Below are 25,831 nucleotides of genomic sequence, written 5' to 3'. Positions count from 1 at the left end.
GTAGGAGCTATATTTCCTTATTTTCTTCCTTCCCTCGCCATGACTTTTCTTTATCCCTTCTTCCTCAAACAACTAAATTTGACTCAACAGAATTCCAAGTTACAGATTTGAACTTGGACTCAGTTACAAAGAGTTGGAAGGGAATCATAAAGGTCCATTTGCCTTTTTAAACAAAAACCACAGGTGATCTTATGGGGGAGGTGGATTATTTAAGAAAGAGACCTCTTGGGAATAGGGCAGTTTATTTATGATACTCTGATATTAATTTTCTAGGGGACTAGATGAGGCTTCCCAACTGTGCTCTCTAACTTTTCCTCTATGAAAATGTTTCTTTTCAGCAAATCCCCCCCCCCCCATCAAAGCTTTAGCTCAAAGTTGTGTAATGAGCAACCAATCAATGAACATACTTGTAAAGCATTTACTTGTCAAGTACTGTCAAACTTGGGATACAAAAAGAGTTCAAAGATAGTCCTTGTTCTTAAGGATTTTATAATCTAACAGAGATAACATGCAAACAAATATAAACAGGATAAACTTGTGCAGATGGTGTTAGTGTAGCTGGTTCTCTGTTGGAATGAAATGGTCATTCAACAATTAGCCAAAGGAGGTTTACCTTGCCATAGCATAGAAAGAACATTCAACAAGGACACTGCAAACACTTAGAGTAGGTGGTCTCCTCTCTCTCTTTTCTCTGATTAGCTGTGGAAGGTGTGGCTATAGAGTCGGCTTTTTGCCAATTAGTGTAGCCAGAAGCCATCAAAGGACGTATAATTTGTTAAAATTGCTTAGCATAGTGCCTCAGATATAAGCTATGTAAATGCTTATTTTCTCTTAAGCCTTAGCCCAATCAAGGGCCAACCAAACCTTGGTACTGCTTGGTCAGTTTTCAGAGAAAACAAATACTAATCTGATCAAAGGGTATGGGAATGGTTAGTAGTTCTGTCAAAAGTTGAAATCGGAATACTGCATCACTCAATCCTATGCCCTTTAGGATGAACCTGCCCTGGGTTTATTTTGGAGGCATATAAGACTGACTGAAGCAAGGACTCATAGGTCTTCCCATAGATCTCTTCTTGGGCATATCAAGCCTATAAAAGACTTAGGGAATCATGATTATTGGTCTCATATATTCAAATGTCTGATTTAATATGGAGGAAGGCTCCTATGCCCTCGATTGGGCTTCTTAGAACAGAACCAGGAACAAAGGGGAAAAGTTGCCCTGAGGATAAGTTAGACTTGGTGTAAGAAATAACTTCCTCAAAAATGAGGGCTGTCCAAAAGTAAAATAAATGACTCTCTTTGAGAGGTGGAGGTCTTCAAGAAAAAGATGGATGATTAGTGATTGTCCACTTTCCTTCCTTTTCCCTAAATTCGAATTGTTCCAGGACTGTTGGCTGACTGAATAATGTTGTGTCCAGGGAAGGCTGTGACAAAGGTAGAGAAGTCTATTGTTGCAGATGATAGCTGTTGGCATGGATTTGGAGGAGGGTTATGTGGCAACCTTGGTTTTCTGCAGGAAGCTGTTTCCCCACTCCTCTTAATTCTAGACCTTTCCTCCCTTAATGGTTTATTTATCCTTTATATAAATTGTTTGTACATTTTATTTGCTTGTCTCCCCTCCCCCCATTAGATTCTGAGCTCCTTGTAGGGTTTTTGTATCCTCATTACTTAACACAGTGCCTAGTAGACAGTAAGTGCTTAATAAAGTTTAATGACTATTGACTTACTTCAGGGACAGAGAGGTGTTATAGCTATGGCTCTGGTAGATGAATGTTTCACCTTATTTGGAGATATTGGTGTTTCTCCTTTTCTTTTTCTTCCTGAACTGAACCCATTGTTATTTTATTTTATTTTATTTTATTTTATTTTATTTTATTTTATTTTTTTAGGTTTTTTGCAAGGCAAATGGAGTTAAGTGGCTTGGCCAAGGCCACACAGCTAGGTAATTATGAACCCAGGTACTCCTGACTCCACTGCGCCACCTAGCAGCCCATTATTTTATTTTATTTAAAAATATATATTTTATTTATCTCTTTTTTTCCCAACCACATGCAATAGTAGTTTTTCAGTCATTTTTTGCAAGGTTTTATTTTACAATTTTTCTCCCCCTCCCCCTGCAGTTGTTGTTGGTTTTTCAAGGACTGATTTTTTCCAAAGAGACTTTATATTTCAGCTCTGTGGAAAGCAGACAGGAAAGAGATGGCAGAAGAGATGAAGATTTGCTGGTTACTTGAACAGACTTCTAGATAGGTAATTCTTGGAGGAAATTCAGACTGTAGGTACATGTTGATTTCTTTATCCCAATTGTGACATATTGCTTTTTCAGCTTCATACACATAGCTTTTTAAAATGTACATCTTTTAGTAATTTATACAGATTCATTTTTCTTCTTGCCCCTCTCAATATGTATATGCATTCTAAGTCTCTTAGGAGAGTTTTTGTCTCTTATAAGAGTTTTCTTGTGTGTGTGTGTGTGTGGGAGGAGAGTTTTTTTTTTGTTTTTTTTTTTTGCAAGGCAAACGGGGTTAAGTGGCTTGCCCAAGGCCACACAGCTAGGTAATTATTAAGTGTCTGAGGCCAGATTTGAACCCAGGTACTCCTGACTCCAGGGCCAGTGCTTTATCCACTAGGCCACCTAGCCGCTCTGGTATTATAACAACTTAAAAAAAAAACAACAATCTCAGATAACAAGGGAGGAAATAATTAAGTGCTCTCAAATTTTCTTTCTGGCCACAGAGCTGAGTGTGGGTATCAAAGGTTATGCCAATGGAATATAAATTCTGGATATTCTGGTACCAAGCTTGAATGGCTTCAGGCAGGGACTAGTCATGGAATAAGCATGTGTCTGTCATCCTAGGATCAGCCCCAGCTAAACTTGGACTGGTGATTGTCAGTTATCAGAAACCAGATGTCTGGGTTTTTTTTGTGTTTTTTTTTTGTAAAATGTGATGGTAGGAAAAAAAGCACATTAAGGTATAGAAGGGTTGGTCTGCATCAACAGAGGGGTTGCTCATGGATGAAGTTTTTCCTAGAAGGAATGGGGACAGGAATAGGAGCTGGATTTCATTGGCATTGGGAACCCTCAACCCTGAGAAAACAAACATCCTCTACCAGAACAGATAGCCCTAAGTTAGAGACAGTCTTCAGGAGGCAGGATAAGCGATGATGAGAGCTAACATTTATATATTATTGTTAATAATTTGAATACATTTGGGCACATTATTTGACCCTCAAAACAATCCTGTGATGGCAGATGTTATCCCCATTTTTTTTTTAGATTTTTCAAGGCAGTGGGGTTAAGTGACTTGCCCAAGGCCACACGGCTAGGTAATTATTAAGTGTCTGAGGTCGGATTTGAACCCAGGTACTCCTGACTCCAAAGTCAGTGCTCTATTCACTGCGCCACCTAGCCGCCCTGTTATCCCCATTTTACAAATGAGAAAACTAAAGCTGAGAAATATCAGGTGACTTGCTAAATTTGTAGAGCTGATAAGTGAGGCAAGAGTCAAACTTAGGTGTTGCTGACTCCATGTCCAGCTTATCTGTAGATCATCTAGCTGCCTACCAATAAGTGTGTGGATCTGGGTCATGTATATAGGCAGTACATGTCAGCAGTGGGACTTGAATCTGATTCTTACTCTAAGGCTATCTCTAGTATCCATTAGTCCACACAACCTCTATGACATTATAGGACTTCTATTGTAAGAAAGAGACCCTTTGTAAGCTCCCTCAGTTTGGTGTGATGTTCAGTTCAGAAAACATTAATGAAGTACCTACTTCATGCTATGCCAAGTCCTATGGGTTTGAAAGGCAAAAGACAGTCTCTGCCCTCAAGGGCAGTCTTACTTACTTGTATGCTATTTTTTTAAATTTTCCTCTACTACATGTAAAGATAGTTTTCAGCATTCATCATTTTGGAAGCTTTTTTCTGTCTCCTTCCCTCCCTGTCTCCCCTATGGCAGCAAATAATCTGATATGTTTTATATATATACAATCATGTTTAACAAATTTTCATATTAGTATTGTAAAAGAAGAATTAGAATTGAAGAGGGACCCATGAGAAAGAAAAACAAAACAAGTTTTAAAAAAGTGAACATAGTATATTTTGCTCTCCATTCAAATTCATAGTTTTTTTACTCTGAATATGGATGAACAGTTATTTTCCATCACATCCATATACCATGATTTGTTCAGCCTTTTCCCAATTGATGGACAACCTCTCAATTTCTAATTCTTTGCTGCTACAAAAAGAGCTGCTATAAATATTTTTGTACATGTGGGCCTTTTTTCCCTTTTTAATGATTATTTGGGGGTACAAACCAATAGTATTGCTGGAACAAAGGGAAAAGCACAGTTTGAATGTCGAGCATAATTCGAAATTGAGCGGCTCACAAACTAATGGGGGAGACAATCATCCATATGGATACTCATGAAATCACAGGTTCTAGCCCCTCACTCCCATAAAAATTACTCCCCCTGCTATGTTTTTTTCAATAGTGTCAAAGCATAGATCAAGTTTGCAAAGTATTTATTATGATGTCCATTTGTAACTGGTCTTTCTATAGAGACTTGGAGAGAAGAGAGGTAGGAATGGACTTTTGTTTTCTGGAGAGTTGTAGTACCTGCTTTTTCAAAAATTCAAATGTACACAACTAGTCATTCCACTTTTTCTTATTACTTTAGAACACCAGAAGGATCTTGGTTATAATCAGTCTTCATTTCTGATAAGAAGCACAGAGAGGATAAAACTGGGAATGAGAGTGCTTGTTTTTTTGTTTCCTCATTCTCTTACTTTCCCTTAGCAACTTGCCCTTTATGGAAGGGGCTTTCTTTAGAGGATGGACTCTGACCAGGGCTGCATTTCTGCTGCAAAGGAAGCTTTCTATTTATTTCGTGACTCCTCCCTGGCTTTGCTGAGTTGTAGTCTTGTAGGAAGGGTTTCTTTCTTGGAAATTGTTCAAGTCATCCTTGAAACTGGTGAAACAGCTGTGTGAAGTCCAGAGGTTTTGTAGCTGTCCCTGGTTGTGGACAGACAAACTGAGCTCCAAACCATCAGTTCTTCTGGGATTGCTTTCAGAGCAGCTGAACCTAAAAATCCAGTGTCATTCAGCCAGAAGCTGGCAGGAACAGTCACTTGGCAGACTGGAGGGCAGAGCTGGCCTGGGTGCTACTCATCTCTATCTATATAATGCAGTGTGTTTGGACAGGGAGGGTTCTGAAAGGCTCTGGTTCATCTGGGAAGCTAAGATTCTTAAGAGATTCAGCTTCTGGATTATTTGGTCCTTTTTGAAAATGAAGCAGATATAACCATTCTCTAGACTTGTCTATAGGATTGGAGCATTAGAAATTGGAGATTATATTCTTGACCCTTCATTCTCCAAATGTTAAATGAAAATTATCTTGCTTTTACAGAATTGATAGCTTGAAGGACTCTTAGGAGCCATTTAGTCCAATATTCCCATTTTACAGTTGAGAAAACTGAAATCCAGGGAGTTTGTGACTTGTCCAAGATGACCCAAGTAGCAAGTGGCATGCATGGTTTACATTCAAAACTAGATCCTCTGGTTCTGAAGCCAGGAATTTTTGAAATCATGCATTTTATGAGTTCTGGGAAAAGTTAGTAAATGGGATCCAGTCTTGGATCAATGACTATATCCTTGGAAGTTTTTTTTAAAAGACCTTTCTATTGTTTTTTTCTCTCCCTTAAAGAAAAGTTTTTATGCCTTTTGGTTTTAATTTTTGTCATTTGCACATATATATGTGTATATATATATACATATATATATATATATATATATATATACACAAATGTAAAATATGTACACACACACACACTCATTTTTCCCTCCCCCCAAAAAGAAGAAAAAAAGTGAAAGAAAAACCAACCATTTGTGGCATTGGAGGAAATAGTCCACACCAAGTTTCCTATCACTCCTAAAGAGGAGCTTTTCTGCTGATTGGCTAGACTAGTACAGCTTGCCAGGGAATCCAGAGCTGTGGGTCCTTCCATTGTTGTTAAATGTTTCACTTGATCTCTTGCCCAACATATATCTGGCATAGTGTCCTGTGTTGATTAAATGAGATTATACACTTGAGAAAGACCATTTTGGAAAATGGGTTATTGTCTTTCTCTTGGCATAGCTCTCTTCCCTTTTCCCATCCTCTGGAGTTCCAAATGTTAGTGTGATGAGTTCTATGTTCTAGAAGTCAGATGATTTCGGGGGAACCCAAGAGCTGTCTGGAATTCCATTCCTGGATGTTATTTCTGGGTCCTTTGTAATGCTCTGCTGAACCTTCTGGAGCCAGAAGCAGGAACTCAGAGGACTTCCTGCTTAGGATCCATGAAAGGAAAGCTCTCTGAAGTGACTGCACAACCCTAGGTCAAGACAGGGATAAAGTAGACTACAGAATCAGAATTTTGGAGCTGGAAGAGTCAGACTGCTTCTTTGGAAAGATAAGGGGAAGTAAGGTCCAGGGTCTCATTCAACTAGCACTAGAACTGATGACCAGTCTAGGAGTCTTTCCACACTTAGTTCTTTCTAATTTAAGGTTACTACAAAGTCCTGGGGCTCTCTGGTGTAATGGAAAATGTACATTTTAAGAAGCTCTGGGTTTGAGCCTGTATCTCTTAGAATATAGAGCAGTCAGGGAGATTAACCTTTGAGTTAGTATCTTTCTTATCTGCAAAATGGGGGGCTATAATACTCGTACCATGGACTTCCCAGAATGGTGGAGGAATAGGAGTAAAAATTGTTATAGTAACATTAAAATCTGTGGAATCTATGGTTCAGTGTTTAATTCTGTATGGCTGCCCCTGAATATTCCAGGAGATTTTCATGTCCTTGACTTAGCTTCTTGCATGTAACTTAACTTCTTGCAGAATCTCAACAGATTCTGATCAGCTCTCATGGTTCTTGGGAGTCTAGCTGAATTAAAGGATTTCCAGAAGGGATAGTAAATGTAAAGAATGCCAGGACCCTAGCTCTTGTCCTCTGTGGTACAATGCCAAAGTCAGAAGACCATAGTTCAAATCACTTTACTTACTTTACAAGACCTCAGTTTCCTCAAATGTAAAATGAGGGGGTTCAGACCAGATGTCCTCCATCATTTGATGCTGTGATTCTTACCTTTGTATAAAGGTTGATATTTGGGAAGAGGAGGGCTTAACTTTGGATAGTTGGTGGGACAAAGGAAAAGGGAGAGGAAAGAATAATTTCTTGAAGGATTAGACTATACATTTGGAGAAGATTATTAACAGAATTTAAAATGGTATAATGGAAGAGCATTGGATTTGGAGTTAGATTCAAATCCAGATCTTCTCAGTCATTTTCTGCTTCTGCAATTCTGGACAAGTTACTTAGCCTGGCCTCAGTTTTGTCATCTGTGAAATAAAGAGTTTGGACTAAACAATTCCTAAAGTTCCATCTGACTCTATGATTTGTTGGGGGGAAAAAAACCCCTCTTCCTCTTTCCAGGGCAACTAGAGGGCCTGGAGGATGTATGTGGAAGAGGAAAGAAAGAACTTAACAATAAAGGTCCATATGGAAATAAATAGTATTTTAACTTAATGTATACCAGGCAGTGGGGTTAAGTGACTTGCCTAAGGTCACACAGCAAATTATTAAGTGTCTGAGAGCAGATTTGAACTCAGGTACTCCTGACTCCAGGGCCAGTGCTCTATCCACTGTGCCACCTAGCCACCCCTGCACTCACTTCAACTCGCCCTTACATCCACTAAGTTCTCTAACATTTTCCCTCACCCAGAATTGGGCATGCTGGCCTTTCTTCCATGTTTTCAAAGCTCTGCTCTCCTTCCAGATGTTTCCCAGATGCATGTTTAAGTTGCTCCTTTGGGACTAGCCTGGATAAAATTAAGGTGTCTCAAATATTTTTCCTCTCTTTTCAGGATCGTATCATTAATCTAGTTGTTGGCAGCTTGACATCTTTGCTGCTTCTGGTAAGTGTGGGTTTTTGTTTTTGTTTTGTGAATTTTGATGTAGACCAGAATGTCCCACTCATAGTTCTGCTCTGGCCAGAATACAGAGTAAATCAACTTCCTCATTAAAGACTATGCTATAGGGATCTAAATTAAAGCTAGCTGACTGAATCCTTTTTATACAGTCTCTTCCTAATTTAGCAGGTAGTAGCTAAGCCCAATTACTTTTTGATTTCCATTCCTTCTTCTTGGAGACCACTAAGGGAAAGTGAAATAGCCCAAGGATCCGAGGCAACCCACAAAAGGAATAATCTTTACCTAGGCAGTAAGGGATAGAGTTGGTGGGGGTCTGCTTTTCTTATCTCTCTAGTTAACTTACAAAAGGGGTATTTTTATTTTTTCTTTATCATAGGTTATAGCTTTTGGAGATGACTTTTTTTTTAGAAAGACCAATTAAAAATATTTAAGGCAATGGGGTTAAGTGACTCTCCCAAGGTCACACAGCTAGACAATTATTAAGTGTCTGAGGCTGGATTTGAACTCAGGTCTTTCTGACTCCAGGACTGGTATGCTATCCACTGTGCCACCTAGCTGCCCCTGGAGGTGACTTTGTAATGGGTAAATGGAGACTATGTAGAGGAGGGTGGGCTAGGATGAGGTATATCCTTTATAAATCCTAAGCAGATTTCTTAAGTCATAAAGGGGAAAAAAGTTACCATGTCCTAAAACCAGAGGAACACAACCAGCCCAACCAAAGGAAATTAAAGCCTGCAGTTGACCCCCCCCCCCCCCATCTTGAGTTTTAGGTCCTTTGAACCTTTATTTATTAGGGTCATCTCTGATCTGACTTTCCAGTTGTGTGTGGAATTGCAAGGGGCTGTCACATCTCTTTGACAAATGGACTCCTTTTTTCTCCCTACCAAACACAATTGAATCTAAATTGGTATTAATGGTGAAATCAGAATGAATTCAGCTTTCTTCTATTGCTTGGCTTTTTTGAGGGTGGGAGTGGAGTTGGGATTTGGTATGGGGTTCAAGTCTAGAAGATACATTATACTATGTATGGCTGATTCTTTTTCAGGATGCCCCAGAAGTATTTAGCAAATACATATACATATACATATACATATACATATGTTAATCTCAAGCTTCTTTAGATTCAGTCCCACTAAGGCAGAGGGAGGGGAGATGATAAATGTGGGTTTGTTTTTTCAAAATTGCTGGATGCCTTTAACACTTACCTCTCAGTTGATTAAAAAGCTAAGAATTTAGGTTAGAGTTTCCATAATTTTTATTCCCTGCATTCTAATATAATCAGATCTTTGAGATTTATTTTAAAGTATTGTTTACTTTTTTTATATAGGTAACTTTGATCAGTGCTTTTGTGTTCCCTCAACTACCTCCAAAACCACTGAATATATTTTTTGCCGTTTGTATCTCCTTGAGTTGCATTACTGCCTGCATACTTGTAAGTATGATTTGGAATTCTAAAAGAAGCATCTCTGACAAGTACTATTCAATTTTAGTGGACTTAATGCTAAGGACATTGAGAGCAGCAGTTTTCTAATTCTGGTTTGGTAACTGGAGCTATGAATTTCCATTAACATTCCATGATTTACATCTTCATAAAACTATATGTGTCGGTGTTAGTTTTAAAAAATCTACCTTTGGAGGGTGAAAAGAGTACCCATAGTATTTGAATTCATTCATTGTTTTGCTGCTATAATAATGACTGCCTAGAAGTTTGAGGCAGTAACATCCCAAGTGGATCCCAGTGTAGAAAGTTGATTATATAGTCAGTCAGTAATTTAGAACATAATCCTCTTTACTAAGCCTGTATTCTAAATTGAGGGAAGTCCAAATGAATGGGTTATTATGCCCTTTTAAGGAAAGATGATGCCTTATGGATAGGGTGTGCTTTGTCTTTGTGATAAAGGGCCTTTTGCCCTTCCTCTTCCTAGTCTGAGATTTCAAAACACCATTATTTTCTACAAGAGTAGTGAACAGATCTCCTAAAATGGAAATTTCTAATGCTAAGTTTCTGACCAGTTTTACCTGCCAACGATAACCTCATTGGCAGATTACCTGCTCAGATGCATACATACCCTTCTAGTGGTTATATCAAATGACTATCACTTGCTCTTCTGCTATTTACATAGAATGTTAGAAATATTGTGATGCAAAGATTTTGTTTGGATAAAAATAACTAAGTGTCATCTATTTAAGTAGTTTTCATATGTGGTTTCCAGAAGTTGGGAGGGATAAATAAGGCATTTTTTTTTGCATTTTATAATTTCCCCCCCAGTCTCACCCCCCCCCACAGAAGGCAGTCTGATAGTCTTTACATTGTTTCCATGCTACACATTAATCAAAATTAAATATGTTGAGAGAAAAATCATATCTTTAAGGAAAAAATAAAGTATAAGAGATGGCAAACTTACATAATATATCACTTTTTTTTTTAAGGTTTTTGTAAGGCAAATGGGGTTAAGTGGTTTGCCCAAGCCATATAGCTAGGTAATTAAGTGTCTGAGGCCAGATTTGAAGTCAGATACTCCTGACTCCAGGGCCGGTGCTCTAGCCACTGTACCACCTAGCCACCCTACAGATGGTATTCTTAAGGCATAGTTTTTAAGAACATATTACTCTCTTCCCTACTTTAAAACCTCTTGAAATATGACACGTAGCTGAAAAAAAAATTGGAATCGTCAAAAATAAGATGTGTTAGTGTAAACAGGATAATGTAAATGTACGTCCTATGGATGCTTTTTGTTCTTGTTGTGGCTTAGTGTCCCAGACTACTCAAATGATTTTAAAAATGGCTTATTTTCTGAGAGTTGATTCTTGTATTCACCAAAACCTTCCAAATGAGAATGCTTTAATAGGGTATTTTGAATGTTTCTAGGAAAATGTTCCGGAATACTGCCTTAATGAGCTCTAAGAAAAATATACTTTGTTTTAGCTTTAAACTCTGGAAAATAGGTGAAGATGTAAGTAGGTGCAGGCATTATCTTAAAAGCATGTTGGGGGGGGGTGGCTAGGTGGTGCAGTGGATAAAGCACCGGCCCTGGAGTCAGGAGTATCTGGGTTCAAATCCGGTCTCAGACACTTAATAATCACCTAGCTGTGTGGCCTTGGACAAGCCACTTAACCCCATTTGCCTTACAAAAAAAAAAAGACCCCCAAAAAGCATGTTGATTAAATCTTCATTATCTAGGATATGAGAAGTTACGAAAGGGAGCTAAAAACCCAAGATCTAAACAGTCAAAAATCCTAAGCTCTAAGAGCAGAATGAAATGAGGTACTTTTTCCTGACCCATGTGGGTAAAGGGAGGGGTTAGAATTATGAACTGTAGTACTAAAAATATTTAAATGCTGATCCTTCACTCAATTTGATTTCTTTCTTTTCCCTCAATTCCTTTTCTTTAGATCTACTGGTATCGACAAGGAGATTTGGAACCGAAATTTAGAAATCTAATTTACTATATCTTATTTTCTATCATCATGTTATGTATATGTGCCAACCTGTACTTCCACGATGTGGGAAAATGATTCTGCCAGTGAATAAAACTAAGACAGTTCTCAGCTACAAATTAAAACTCTGAACAGGAATTCTGGAAAAAGTAAACTGAAGATGAAGCAAGATTATTCAGGAATACAATACATGATTTTCATGTTAACTGCAAATCTAAATTCCCTCTTGTTTGGGAGCTAAGATGTGACATGCTTTTCCATTTTAAAGAGCTGATGGTGCACTTTTGAACATTCCACACGTATAGATTCAGAATGGCACAAGTTATTTTCACTTTTGAATTTTTTTTTGTTTTCTTTTTACAATGTACTATAGCACTGGGAGGGGGTTATATAACAAACAACAAGCTGTAAGACAAATATTCTTTTATTTCTGTTAAACTGAATATACAATTATTTTGTTCCCTATGCAACCAACCATTGCTTGTAACTACAATTTCACATTAACAAAAGAAAGCACATTAGATGGTAAAAAGACAAAACTCTGATTGTGAAAATCTAATTACAATAATAAATAAAATAATTTATACAAGTTTTTTTTTTAAACTCTTCTATAGGGATCATACTCATCAAAGCCTTATAGGTCAGTCAGTCTTGTTTTGGCTAAAATGCTCCTGATAGGAATGACTTCTTGATTTGCTTCCTTCTCCATTCCACAAGCCAATTTAAAACAAGCCCCCAAGCTGGAGAGGCTGCTCTATCCTATCTCTGCCTGACCACCTGTCTCCCATGGACCATCAGTGGTTCTCCCTTGCCTTTAGTCTAACAAGCTGACTGAGCCAGAGCTGCCTGATATCCTGGAAGGCAACATTATTACCTCTTCTCAGAGGGTGAGAGGGCCTCCTTAGTCAGGGCAGTGGCTTCTTGAATGGTTGGGTGGGAAAGACTACTCTCATCCAGGATTTCCCTTTTTAAAACAACTGTACTATAGTGGAGTTTTTTTCAGTATCTATTAATGCTTTTATGATCAAACCCAAGTCTTAGCTGCCAGAAGCAGCCTTTGTGAAAGGATGCAATCATCTTGTTTTTTAGTTTTTATACAAGAGATGTCCCAACTTGGTGTCAAACACTAGTAAAACACATGGAAATACCTAATGCCTCTGAAAGAGGCCATTAGTACCCTTAAACCACAGAGACATGAACTTGGAAGCTGGGAGGAAGGTCTCCTCTGCCTTCTAGTAGGTAAGCACCTTGCTCTCTGAAGGCAGAGCACCAAGGTGGTGGGTTCCAACTCTTGTCTCAGGGCCTAATGTAAGCAAACTCCCTTGCTGATGGTTTCACTGGCAACACTGAATGGAATGGATCCCCACAACCGAAAACTCCCAGACTAAGTTAAAGTAGGTTTCAGGCAACTGTGTACTCATCAAAGAGGTAAAAAGTCTCAATAGCAACAACAGCGTGCGTGGTGTAAGCGCTGTGGCTATTTGAAAAGGAGAAGGATGTGTCTGTCGGCTTCTCTTTTCTCTGGAAGTGGTGCCCGCACAGGGCGGTGTGAGAGCGGCTTCCTTGTTTCAAGTGACCCGTCACTGGGCTTGGACTTAATGGCAGCTGACCAAATCTTCCACATCCTTTGAGTCTTCTGAAATGGGACTGTCCAAGGATGATCCAATAATATGGGATTCTTCTTGGTGATGATGCAGTATGGGATCTGTAATGAGTAATACATTAAGAGTCCAAAAACAGGGCATCTGGGATGGTTGCAAATCCTGAAGCTATTCAACAGTAATTGAAGCCTTGTGGAGAAAAGCACATTTTTCTACCAAAATTTTAGAAACTGAAATTAAAGATGTATTACTGCCACAGCCCACCCACAATATTTATAGTTTTTGGAGGTTTAAAAAACAAAAATTAATTATAAACCAATAACGTGTATAATAACGAGAACTCTAGTTGCTGGGGTCAGGAGTCTGTGGAAGAAAATGCCTTCAAGTCCAAGCAAATCTCTAGGGAGGTAAGGGGGCTGCAGGCTGTGGTATTGGCAAGTTGTTGAGGCCTGACACATCAGAAGTTGATCATATAAAAGGGGTCAATGCCCTGTTACCTGTTAGTGTTGTCAGAGGCAAGACAGATTCATTATCTATATCATCTGATGTCTGGATAAAACCACGTGGTGAAGGAACGATAAGGATTGCTTCATCATCAATTGTGGACTGATCAACTTGTTCCTCTATAGTAGGAGATTCCAAGTCCTATACAATTTAAGTAACGAGATAAAAAGTGATGAAACGAAATCCACTTTGAATTACTTATAGCATTACCTCTTTCCTACCATCTTACCCCTCTCAAAGCCTTAGCATTTTTAGAATTCTAGGCAAGTATTTTTAGTTGCAGTTCAACTTTTTAGATCCCAACTATTTTTTTCTATTCCTACTTATTCCTCCAAAGACTGTTTACTTGGGACTTACTGGATTACTATTTTTTATAGAAATAAGTGGAATAAGTTTAATTAAACTAAATTATGAGCTAATTTCATGTATTAGGTGATTGGGAGAATAGTATATTTTCAAAAATCTTATGGTTGAGATATTAACAGCATAGACTCATTATTAGCACTCTCTTAGATGAAAATGAAAATATGATGGCCCCTTTTTCAGTAAAGATTATATAAAATTTAAACTTTAAGGCCTAAAAACTGGTAAATTAGTGACACAAAACATTTAGCATTAATGTGATCCCTGAAATCACCAGACTCAATGGAGTAAAATTTATCAATGTGAATTAAATCCTGATAACACATTGAAATGAATACTAGCTGTGCTTTACAACCCAAGAAATAATCTAACTACCATGGAATTTAGTCACCTTGTATTAAATACATTTTTTTTTTCAGTTTTTACAAGGCAATGGGGTTAAGTGGCTTGCCCAAGGCCACACAGCTAGGTAATTATTAAGTGTCTGAGATGGATTTGAACCCAGGTACTCCTGACTCCCTCCAGGGCCAGTGCTCTATCCACTGAGCCACCTAGCTGCCCCAATACATTTTTTTTAAACTGAAATGTAGTTTGAATTTCTGCCTAGGCCTTCAACTTCGATGGGTGAACAAAGCAGTAATTCTTTAGGAAGTAGAGTTATGTTTTGTTTGTAACTTCAGCTCCTTCAGAAAAATCTGATATCCAAGTACTCTGATATCTCATGAAGAGGTTATTCTGGAAGGGCACAAGGACAGCAGGTTCTATAAGGCTCTGAGTCCAGGCCAGGTGTCAATCTGCAGGTAGAGGACACCATGGCCAGTTCAGAGATGAGCATAATGAGTAGGCTGACCAGTAATAATTCTTTGGCCATGGCAAATCATGAAACAAAAATAAAAGGAGCCTCACGTGTGTGCCCCTGCTAGCTTCTGCAGAGATAGTTTCAGAGTTATGGAGAAAAGGGATAGGATACTAAAATGAGTTTTTAGATCTTTTATAAACATTAATTATATTTACATATTTATAACATTTATAAACATGACTTTATAAATATTGACTATAAATTTAAAATCTTCATGTGACAACCAAAAAGTTGACCACTGCTGAAGAAAGTGAAGTTCACCAATGAGATCAGAAGACACAAGGAAGAGCTCAGTTTTTTAAAAAGACAAAGGCCTTAAAAGAATTGTTTTCAATCTCATTCACAAATAGAACAAGCAACATAATTTCACAGGACGTTTTGATCATCCTACCTTGTAGGGTTCATTATTGGCTTAAGAATAAAAAAAAGCACAATTTTAAGATTTCTTGTTCTTTTTACAAGGCAGTAGGGTTGAGTGACTTGCCCAAGGTCACACAGGTGATTACAATGTGTCTGAGGCTGGATTTGAACTTGGGTCCTCCTGGCTCCAGGGCTGGTATGTTATCCACTGCATGACCTAGCTGCCCCTGGTATATATTTTTTTTGGAGAAGGCATCAGAGTGAGACCTCACAAGAGGAAAAGACAAGAAGGGTTTCTGATCTGTACAGCTGGACGGATCCCAGCTCCCTTCAAGAACGTAAATGCCTCTTCTCAGGGAAAAGAACTTGATAAATGTTGAATCCAAAGAACAGGATTCAAACCACCAGGGGTGGACTGAAGGGAGGTGTGAGTAAATGAAGGCAGCAGAGGGAATGCAGATAAGTGGAAATGGCGGCAAGATCGAATTCACCTTCATCTTCTCTCTCATTCTGCTGGTAATATCAATGATGGTGCTAGCAGTTAAGGAACTGAATTTTGAAGCAGTTATGAGGACAAACCATATCAATGAAGGCCGAGAGGTGAAAGAGGCTGGCTGTTACCTTCCTTGACTGACAGTGGGACAAGAGGAGAAGAGGCAGTTGGATTTAACAGCCAAGAGGATGACTAAAGAATTTTGCAGACTCACTGTCCAACAGCCTGCAAGTTGTTTTCATATAATAATAGGTGGCATTTACATAGTATCTATTGCATGCCAAGCCCTTTACAAATATCAGCAGTTGGCTCTGTTTTACAGTTGAGTAAACTAAGGTACAAAGGGCTAAGTGACTTGCCCAGGATCATACCATGAGAACATGTCTGGGACTGGACTGAACTGGCATCTACCATGGTACCTGTTGCCTAGAAATGGGGACTTAGTATAAAATCTGGATGAGTGTTTCTTTAGCTTTGGAGATGCTAATAGAAATGTCAATTTTTTTTGTATGCATGTCTTTCCTAAAAAATAATTTTTATTGATATCTCTTATTTTTATATCACATTCATTTCTAGATTTAGGGTTCATAAACCCCTTTGTCTCCCTGCCAACACAGAGACAGAACTGAATTCTAATATTGCTAAACAGATGTAAAACACCTTGACTTAATCTAACATTTGAAACTTAAGGACTTAGTTTGTGAAGTCGTTATTGGGAGAAGTTGAACTTATAGCAGTCGCTATCCAACAACCCTCAGGCTACGAGGAAACCCAGGCTCTGCTTTCCTATCCTGCAAACATTAAGAGGTGATATTTAATGGTGCCCAGGTCCATTCAATCTGGTTTTTAACAGCCCAGGCATAAAAATCCACCTGAAGGTTTTTCTTAGAGAAAGAGTTTTTAAGTTAGATCCCTGTGCTTACCACCAATCTACAGCAGAGGGTAGCTTCTGCTGTGTGGCTCCAGGGATAGTTCAGAAAAGGAAAGAGATCTTTTAAAAAGCAAACTGCCCCTGTTTTTTGGGGGGTTTTTTAGTTTTTTTTTTTGCAAGGCAAATGGGGTTAAGTGGCTTGCCCAAGGCCACACAGCTAGGTAATTATTAAGTATCCGAGACCGGATTTGAACCTGGGTACTCCTGACTCCAGGGCCCGTGATTTATCCACTGCACCACCTAGCCACCCCTAAACTGCCCCTGTTGAAGAAGTTGGATGACTTTCTAACGTTCCATTTAATAAGCTTCATACACAAGCAGATTTTTTCCCCCTTTTTTAGGAAATGTAAGAAACAAAGGTTTGCTTTCAAGTCATTCAGATTAAATTCTTCCCTCCTAATGTCATTTATGTCCCATTACCACTATCACTGGTTGAAGAAAATCTGTAGTAGTTATAGAATAGGTATACAACTACCTTAATGTTTAGGCAGCTAGGTTGTGAAGTGGATACAGTGCTGGGACTGGAGTCAGGAAGCCCCAAGTTCAAATCCAGTCATAGTTATATGACCTTGGGAAACTCAATCTGTTTGCCTCGGTTTCCACACCTATATAGTGTACCTATTCTCAAGGTTGTTGTGAGGATGAAATGTGAAAATATCTATAAAGTTCTTAGCACAATGCCTAAGACATGTACAGTTAAAAAAAAAGTTCTCTAGGCTGGGAAATTTGAAATTTTGTTGAAGAAAGTTAATATTTCTCTACTCTGGATTGGGTCTTCTTACCTCAGTAACATAAGCACTGGCTAAAGCAGATGGGGAATCCTCCTCTTGCTTGAGGTCTGTGACAGAAATTTCTTCTTCTGTTCTGACCATCATACTATCTATTAATTCGGTGCTATTTTGGTCACTAAATTTGGAGTCACAAGTGTCACTGAATGATGGTCTTTCATTGGTCAGTTTGGGCTGATGGATTTCATCTGGAAAAGCTTCAAGGCCGCCTGGAGGGTCAGTCAAAGCAGCTGATTGGATGTCAGTGTCTACTGTTAGCTCTGCCTGGGATATAGAAGAAGTGATGTCCTCAGTGGCAACAGTTCGAATGATGACACTTGGCGTGTGGCACTGGACGGTGACATTGTCATTTGTGTTCAGCAAATGTTCTGGCTATCAAAAAAATTTTTAAAAAGTCAGAAAACAAAATGTGAATCATGACTTTATATTATGATACTACAGCGAACAACTTCCTTTGTAGGTGGTCAGCTTGAGTAGCCCTGTGATCCATACTTGATGCACCATGGATGCTCAGGCATCCAAATTGTCTGGCCTGGGACCTGGGGACCTCAAAGAGTCATCCCCCCTCCTCCCCAGAGGCTCAAATTGAAATAAAAAAGGGTTGCTCTTCTTATACCCTTTCTCCAATTACCTCATATATTCTTAGAGATTCCATTTGGAGATGAAGATATCTCTGAAATCCTATATGTCCAATTAGTTGCTCAACATTTGCCCATTTGAAATATCCTACTCAAACATCTCAAATTGAACTCAATTTTCCCTTCAAAACTGCCCCTAACCCTAAACTCCCTTTCTATTTTGCTAAATGGACCTACCAGTTTCCTAGATTAAAAACCTTAGAATTATCTTTTACTCTCCTCCTGGCCTCGCCATCTCCAAATGATTATCAGATCCTAGAGTTTCTTCCTTCACAGTACTTCTCTCATGTTTTCTCTTCTTTTCTTGCCACAATCATGGCCCTAATTCAAGCCCCTTTCATATCGTATTTATATTTCTTCCTTGCTTCAGTTCTTCCATTCTGTACAGCAATGCCCTATTAATCTTTCTAAAACAATCCCTTTATGTCACCTCCCGTTAAACAAAAGAAAGACACCTCCCCCAAATGCTCACATTTTAATCTAAATTTTTTAGGTCTGATTTCAAAGCGTACAATTTGATAATATACTTTACATTGTTGTATCTGAGACATCTATTCGATTTAATTTGTTGATATGGATGCATTTTCTCACAATAAAGATGATTGTATAAGAAAGCAGACTACCCAAGATAATGGGTACATAATTCTAGTTGTAAAAGACATCTAATCAAGGACTGGTATGAACTTCGGTGAAATTAAGTTATAACTCTGGTTGTGCTACTGATATCATGAAGTATTTAAAGATTGAGGGGAGGGTCTTCAGGACACTGGGTATATCTCGAATGGAGGATTTATATAATGACATGGGCAAGAACTATATAGTATTGCAAGCTATACCACTGGAGAGAGTTTCATAGTGGTATGTTTTGGGATTTACTTAAAAAGCAAATTCTTTGTCAAACTCAAGTCTTGTGGGCTCCATGTAGCTAGAACCAGACTAACATTCAATCAGGAAATAATAAAATCAAAATACGATAAAATATAGATAATGTTAATGTGTAGTTTTCTAAGTTAATGTTATCCTGCAGTGATCTGTTTTGAGTTTGACATTCCACTCTTCTTTGGTACTATTAATATTTTAGTTGAACTCTATTATGGGTTAAATAGATTTTTTGTAATCTAATCACCACATAAAAGTGTTTTATTTTAAATGGGAAAATTTATCCTGAATTCCAAACAGCTAATTTTGGATCAAATTTTTGGAATGGAATTTGTTAACAAGATGTAAACTACCTGTGCTGATCTTTTTTTTTTAGAACTCAGCAGAGTTCCATTCTTTCTAAACAATTTTGAAAACTCAAAGTGTCTGCCTTCTTAAGAGTTTTATGAACACTACATACAGATAAGGCATGTACAATGATCTGCTCTGGTGAAGCAGGTGCAGCAGTGGTTGTCAAAGTCACAGTGGGACTGGCAGTCAGTGTTAAAGGAAGGCCTTGGCTTGAGCTTGTCTGAAGTAAGTAAGTTCCTGGGGTTCCAGTGGGCTGTAAATGGAAAGACTAAAGAAAGAAGAAAAATACAAATAAGCACAGAATTGTCCAATTACTGATTAACTCAGTCTTAGAAATTAATCAGGACTGAAAAAAAATGTAGTTTATACCCAATAATGTTCCTCCCAAAAAGTCTATCAATGGTAAAGATGAATGGTACCAGTGTTCTTATTCAACTGACAAACATCATTATTTCTGCTAGTATAATAGTTTAGCTACTTTCCACCATCTGTCTCTTAGGTGCAGCATATTCCCATCTTCTTGGACTCAGTCTTGCTGATGGACATTTCTCTTCCATCACTACTGGTACAGTATAGGGGTTTTTTTTTATCACTACTGAGTCACTTACATCTGCATCTCTTCAATCATCTCATAACATGACCTGTATTACATTAAAAATTCGGTTCCTTGGTTTGGCAGTTCAAATCAACATTTTTTTAGTTTAAGCATTTAAATGAGGGGGCATATACTACCTTGAGAACATTTATTCTCTTAGTAGAAAGTTCACCATATCTTTTGGTGAGAAAAATGAGGTAGTCAGACTAAGCAAATCCAAAAAGATAGCTGCTTTGTCCAAAGAATTAATATGGCCTCCCTCCTAAACAAGATCCTATCCATTTTGACCTCACAACAAAGGGATTAAAAAATTACCCTTGTGCACTTACCTAAAATTTCCCTTCTTTACATATGGTTGCAGTCAGAGGCTAACATGGGATATAAAAATTTTGAGAGTTCTGCTTTTGGTATCAAACTGAATTCTCCTAAATGATTATGCTTGACACTCAAATAAGGGAGACATTGTTAACTATTAAGTAATATGAATCAATACTTTTCTTTTTTCAATATAAGATTTAGGACATACACAAAGCAATACCTTATTTAAATAAAATGTTAGCTTCCTTACTCATTTATCCATAAATGGAACAAAAAGTAGATACTGTATGGAAAAGAGTATAGGAGGTGGTACTCATCCCTTGATGGTGCTTGTGCTAGATGACTCTCCTGCCTTAATCACAACTAATAAATTTTCATATAATGAACAAAAATTTATGGAATATCTTTTTTTGTGTGTGTATGTGTGTAATATTTACTTAAAGAAACATGAATAAATCAATTAACAAATTCTTATCTGAACATTTTGTATTAAACCAGAACTACATATTGAGCTGAAAAGTTACAACTTGTCTCAACCATAAAAAATAAATTTAGGCAAGACCACAGGTTATTATAAACTACTTTCACTATTCTCTTACACTGTGCCACACTTGATTCTACTTTTTGTAGAAAAGTATTTGCTCATGTGAATTGGGGAAATAAATTGATGATATTGTAAAGAAAAGTGGATAAATGGCTGGCAAAGTTTTAAAAAACTGTAATTTCTGACAGGGCAATAAATAAAGGAAGGCACATTTCCAAGAACTTTACATAAATGCTTCGACAGTTCTGGAGAGGCTACATCATTTGCCAAAGTTCAACACAGTTAATTACAGTAACAGAACTGAACTGAAACCTAAATCTTCTAATCTGGTGCTTTCTACAACACTATACTCTTATTTTCTAGAGAATAAATATGAAATAGGTCCATGACTCGGGTTCTTAGCTTCCTTTTTGGTTAAAAAAAAAAAAAGTATTCAAACTCGATGAGCCTTTCCAGTTCTAGCTTGCTCTGCTTCTTTATTGCAAAAACACTTTGTTATTCTTATTAGTTAACACTTTGAATTTCCCAGTGAAGAGTGATTTAATGAGTCACAGTAAATTTTATTTTTAATGGGGAGTTATCAAAACAAGGACTAAAGCACTGTTGTTACTTACTGGAAGAATTTCAAATGTCTGTAGTGTACCACTATTTAGTGTTATGGTCTCAGAGTCGACAGTAGCAGTAGGGGATTCTGTTGAAGCTGTAGTAAAAGCAAAAAGAGGGGGGGGAAACTCACTTATAGGTAGCCAAATCCTAGGATAATTCAATGAAGAGCTACACAGGATAAAATACCATTGACTGTAGTCGAGTCAGAAGAAAACTAATAGAGGGATTTTCTAGAATCTCAGAATTGGGAAAAACCTCAGAATTCAACTAGTTCAACCCTATCTGAATGAGAATCTCTTCTATCTAAAGCATATTAAATATAAATGGTCACAGCATTTACATAAAAACCTCTACTGGAGGAAGAAGGGATGAGGACAGGGAGGGGAGAGACAATCTACTGCTTTCTAAGGCAACCTCATTTATATTTTGATAAATTTGAAGTATATCCTTATAATTGTAACAAGGATAAACTAAGACTTATACCATTTTAAGGTTTGTTAAGTGCTTTCTATCATTTAACAAGTATTTATCAAGTACTTATCTCATCTGATCTTCATAGCAACCCTGTGAAGTAGCTTTTACTTCATTCCATTTCACAGATGAGGAAACCAAGGCTTAGAGAGAGGTTCAGTGACTTCTTTAGGATCACCCTGTCAGTGTCTGAGACGAGATTCAAAGTTCAGAACTCTATCCACTGTGGCACTCAGCGGCTCCAAGACTAAATATACAATTTTTATCTCTTGGCCTCAATTTGCCTCCTGGAGCAAAACAGAAGAAATCTAACACCTAATTTACAGAGTCTTTAATAAGAATAAGATCGCTATAGGTAGAAGATTCTATGCCTGTGCCCAATCTTTTTTTCTCTATGCTAAACATCCCTATTTCTTTCAATTGAGTTATAAACTTGGCACAATATTTCAGTATTTTTTAAGGTAAAAGTAAACAGGTAACTAGGGAAGAGCACTAAGGCTATCCTAAAAGTGACAGAATGAATCCATATTCAATTTATATTATTATCTAAGGCACTGCAAACCCTACCAGAAATATTGTCTAATTCAGAAGTCCAGATTCAGATGCAATCAAAAATTGGTTTGAAATGAACTTTTTCTATATATATTGTTTGTCTCTCAAGTCAAATGGGGAAATAATATATGAATCACTATGCATAAGCAATATGCACCAGTTAAACTGGGGATAACTGTTCAGTCTTCTCTTTCAGCATTCTACTTGCCACCAAAAATAACCTTCAGATTTCTGGGCAGCAAGAATGTTGCTTCACAATTCTATTTAGATTTAGGGCAAATAGCCAGGAGCTAGACAGAGAAATATTTAATGCTGTTTCTATTGGGGGTGGGGCAGGCAAAAATAAGAAACACCAATTCAAAATTGCTTTGGGATTGACAAAAGGACCTTTGATTTCACCGTACAGGCTACTCTGGAGTGAAGAAACTCCTACTCATGCTGGTTGTCTTTTCTCTCCCTTATAGTCTTAGAGGGTTTGCCTAGATCATCATTAGCTGAAGTGACTTGTCTATTTATATAGCCATTATGCCAGAAGCAGATCTTGAACCCAAGTCTTCTTGGCTTCAAGGCTGGATCTCTTTAAATTAAGCCATAGTCTTTTCTTAGATTAGTATGTATAAGCTAATAAAGATCTCTAATGTGATCTGTTGGATACATGTTTAATCCTCTTACCCCCTTAGTGATACCAACAGGTTCAACTTTATGGGACTATGCTCAAGCATCACCTCCACCATAAGCTCTTTCCTGATTTCCCCAGTTGCCAATTCTCCATCCATCAAATTTGTTTGAATTTATTTTCTATACACACTTTGTATATATTATATACATACTGTTTTCTCTAAGAGAATGTAAGCTCCTTGCTAGGAGGAGTTACTTCTCCTTAGTCGCTGTAATCCCAATGCTTGGCAGATTGGTAAATGCTTAAGCAAAAATTATAAGCTTGTTGATATGTGAAGAATTAAGTGCTTCTACACATGGAGGTCTTGCCCCTGGTTGCCATGAGTATTAGACAAGTCCCCTGACTGCTTTATGTTTCAGGTCCTCATTTGATGAGCACTAACTGCTTTCCCTACTTCATGGTCCTATCATAAAGATAAGAGATGCAAAAGTGCTTTGTAAAAATAAAAGAATTTTGCAAATAAAAGGCATTGTTATTTACTGCCAAATTTAAAAAATAGAAAAACTATCAATAGCATCAACCCACATGTCTACTTTCATCTTTATTAGAATTATTTATATATTTACCTAAGTTTAAGGAACAGTCAGGCTTCTGCAAACAATTTTCTCTATCAGATCACAACTTAGTAGACCCAAAATTGATGAAAAGGAGCAAAAGCACACACTGTGCTTACTGTGTTGACTACAAAAGAACCCTGACACTCCCATATCGCCTCTAAGCTTAACTGAAATGACACTTCCCAGAATTCCAACTCCTTGCTGCTGTGAATCCTTCTTCCCCAAACCTTTTATATTCTTTTGTACATATATATTTTACATATACATAGATATACAGGGCTTCCCTGAACAGAGTCTAAAATTCTTGAGGGTAGGGGCTAGTTTCATTTTTTGGCTCTGAGTACCATAGCACAGTGCTGGCACACACCTGGCACTTAATAAATGCTTGAAGACTGACCAACAGGAGAAAAGGCAGTTTTAGAAGCCCTCCTCTAATAAGCAGGATCTTATAAACACAATATACACAATAAACACAAGCACAGGGATAACTATTTAAGAGCCTCTGATTCTTAAAGACAAATGAGACAAAAAAAAAAGGTAGATATAAGGACTAAACATATTTTCCAGTGTTAACAAGGAAAGTCCAAACAAAGAGTGATTCCCTAGACATGATGAGATCCTTCAGCTTACACTGTGCTGATTCCATCAAACTCATAGGGATACTTCAAAGATTCCCAGAGTCACTTCAGAAAAGCTATCTGATGGATAAAACAATATCCCTTGCCCAATTTAAAACACTGCATTAGTCTATAAAAATAGCAACAATAGCAGCAGCTCACCATAATAGGTCCTTAGCACATACCAGAGGCTCACAATAACCCTTCAGGGCAGGGGTTGGTATGATCCCCATTTTATAGATGAAGAAATCAAGGTAGAGAGTAAGTGACTTACCCAGGATTATAGAGCTACTAAGTGTCTGAGGTAGGATTAGAATTAAGGTTTTCCAGACTCCAGACCTAGTGTTTACTATTTTACCATCTTACTGTTCCAGTCTAAGATTCAATTACACTGGAGAGGAATAATGGACTCATAATAAAGAGGCCCCAGAACTGAAAAGAGTGGTTTCATTGCATAGAAACAATACTCCCAGATCACTCCCATCTTTTTTAGTGCCAAAGTTCTCTAGCCATGATGTATTGTTAAAAATCTTAGAACACAACTAATGTCAAAGAATCAGAGTTCAAGGTTACTTACCCAAAAGACAAAAGAATGATACATGAGGGGGGGTGAAAGGTGAAGCATATTTCAAATGATGACCTGCCCAATATCCAAGAAGAGGCATAAGGGATATATATCATCTAGGGAATGTATGATTGAAAAAACAAGTGCAACAGTCATGTGGTCAAAATAATAAATAACATGACAGCTCAAATACAACTCAGAGAATATTAACAGGTCTAGAAGATGGCCTTCAGTACTTAATGGGCAGATCCTCTGGAAATGATTTGTGGGAGAACATAGAAAAAATCCTACAGGATGAGAAGGCCTGGATAGGTTATGATCTGCACTGAAAGAGAGAATACCCTTTCAATAAGATTACATCGAATATATTATTATTTTATTCCCAGAAAGAGGTTCACTTGTTTAGTATTATTTCCATCCTCACTTAAACAGATCACAACTCCTACATATTTCAGTAGATGATTTAATGGGTTGCTGTAGACAAAAACAATTATCACCTCTTAGTTATGCCTCTATGGTACTTGGTAGGCTGGTCCTGATGTGGACTGTACTTGCAACCTTTAATTGTTTGGGTCCTGTTGGAATTTGTGCACCATTGGCACTGACTTGAGAAAGCTTTTTAGCAAACAAGAAGCTTGATAACTGCTAATAACCCAAGTAATCTAGTTCTAGGATAAATAGCACAACTTATTTTTAACCCCAATATGCTCAAACTATTTCCTCTACCTCTTAAAATCCAACTTATCTTGAAGATATTTATCTCAGACTTGCTTCTTTATCAAACCTTTCCTGGTTTATCCTTATTGATGTGTTGTTTCTATCCTTTCAACCCTTATTAAGCACTTGGCCTTGTTACAGTCTGCTTTGTACCAAGAATATTTAGTTTATGCTTATAAACTGTAAGGTCCTTTGAGTCCACATAGTGCCTTGTACAGTATTTGTGTAGAGCAAGCACTCAACAATATTTGGTGGATTGTACTAAAGAAATTTTTTTGGTTCCTAATTATTAAGTCACAAGTGGATACTGCCAGGGGCAGAGATGACTCCAGCATCTACCACTTTGCATCTATATTAACATTTTCCCAAGTACTTTCAACTGTGTAATTTCATTTTATTTTTAGTGGCCTATGAGGTAGGTAGGGGGAAGGTC

The 25,831-nt window shown here is 37.7% G+C and overlaps 2 protein-coding genes across 7 annotated transcripts in view; one reads left to right on the top strand and one right to left on the bottom strand.

Moving 5' to 3' along the window:
• Positions 1–20,459, top strand: part of TMEM243 (transmembrane protein 243) — a 30,794-nt gene extending 10,335 nt beyond the window's left edge. The window contains exons 2-4 of the mRNA XM_074194068.1: positions 7,907–7,957; positions 9,300–9,404; positions 11,366–20,459. Of these exons, the coding sequence (XP_074050169.1) occupies positions 7,907–7,957; positions 9,300–9,404; positions 11,366–11,488 (279 nt within the window). The 3' untranslated portion in view covers positions 11,489–20,459. The remainder of the gene's footprint in view (positions 1–7,906; positions 7,958–9,299; positions 9,405–11,365) is intronic.
• The window catches only part of DMTF1 (cyclin D binding myb like transcription factor 1), a 52,713-nt gene continuing 38,698 nt past the window's right edge, over positions 11,817–25,831 (bottom strand). For all 6 annotated transcript variants that reach the window (XM_074194063.1, XM_074194062.1, XM_074194066.1 and 3 more), the window contains 5 exons: positions 21,249–21,334; positions 19,287–19,445; positions 17,304–17,681; positions 13,509–13,656; positions 11,817–13,115 (listed from right to left, as the gene is read on the bottom strand). In XM_074194063.1, coding sequence (XP_074050164.1) covers positions 13,006–13,115; positions 13,509–13,656; positions 17,304–17,681; positions 19,287–19,445; positions 21,249–21,334 — 881 coding nt within the window. In that variant the 3' untranslated portion in view covers positions 11,817–13,005. The remainder of the gene's footprint in view (positions 13,116–13,508; positions 13,657–17,303; positions 17,682–19,286; positions 19,446–21,248; positions 21,335–25,831) is intronic.

The sequence above is a fragment of the Macrotis lagotis genome, chromosome 7 (assembly GCF_037893015.1).
Source record: "Macrotis lagotis isolate mMagLag1 chromosome 7, bilby.v1.9.chrom.fasta, whole genome shotgun sequence".
NCBI lineage: Eukaryota > Metazoa > Chordata > Mammalia > Peramelemorphia > Peramelidae > Macrotis > Macrotis lagotis.
This window is presented reverse-complemented; position numbering and strand designations above follow the sequence as displayed.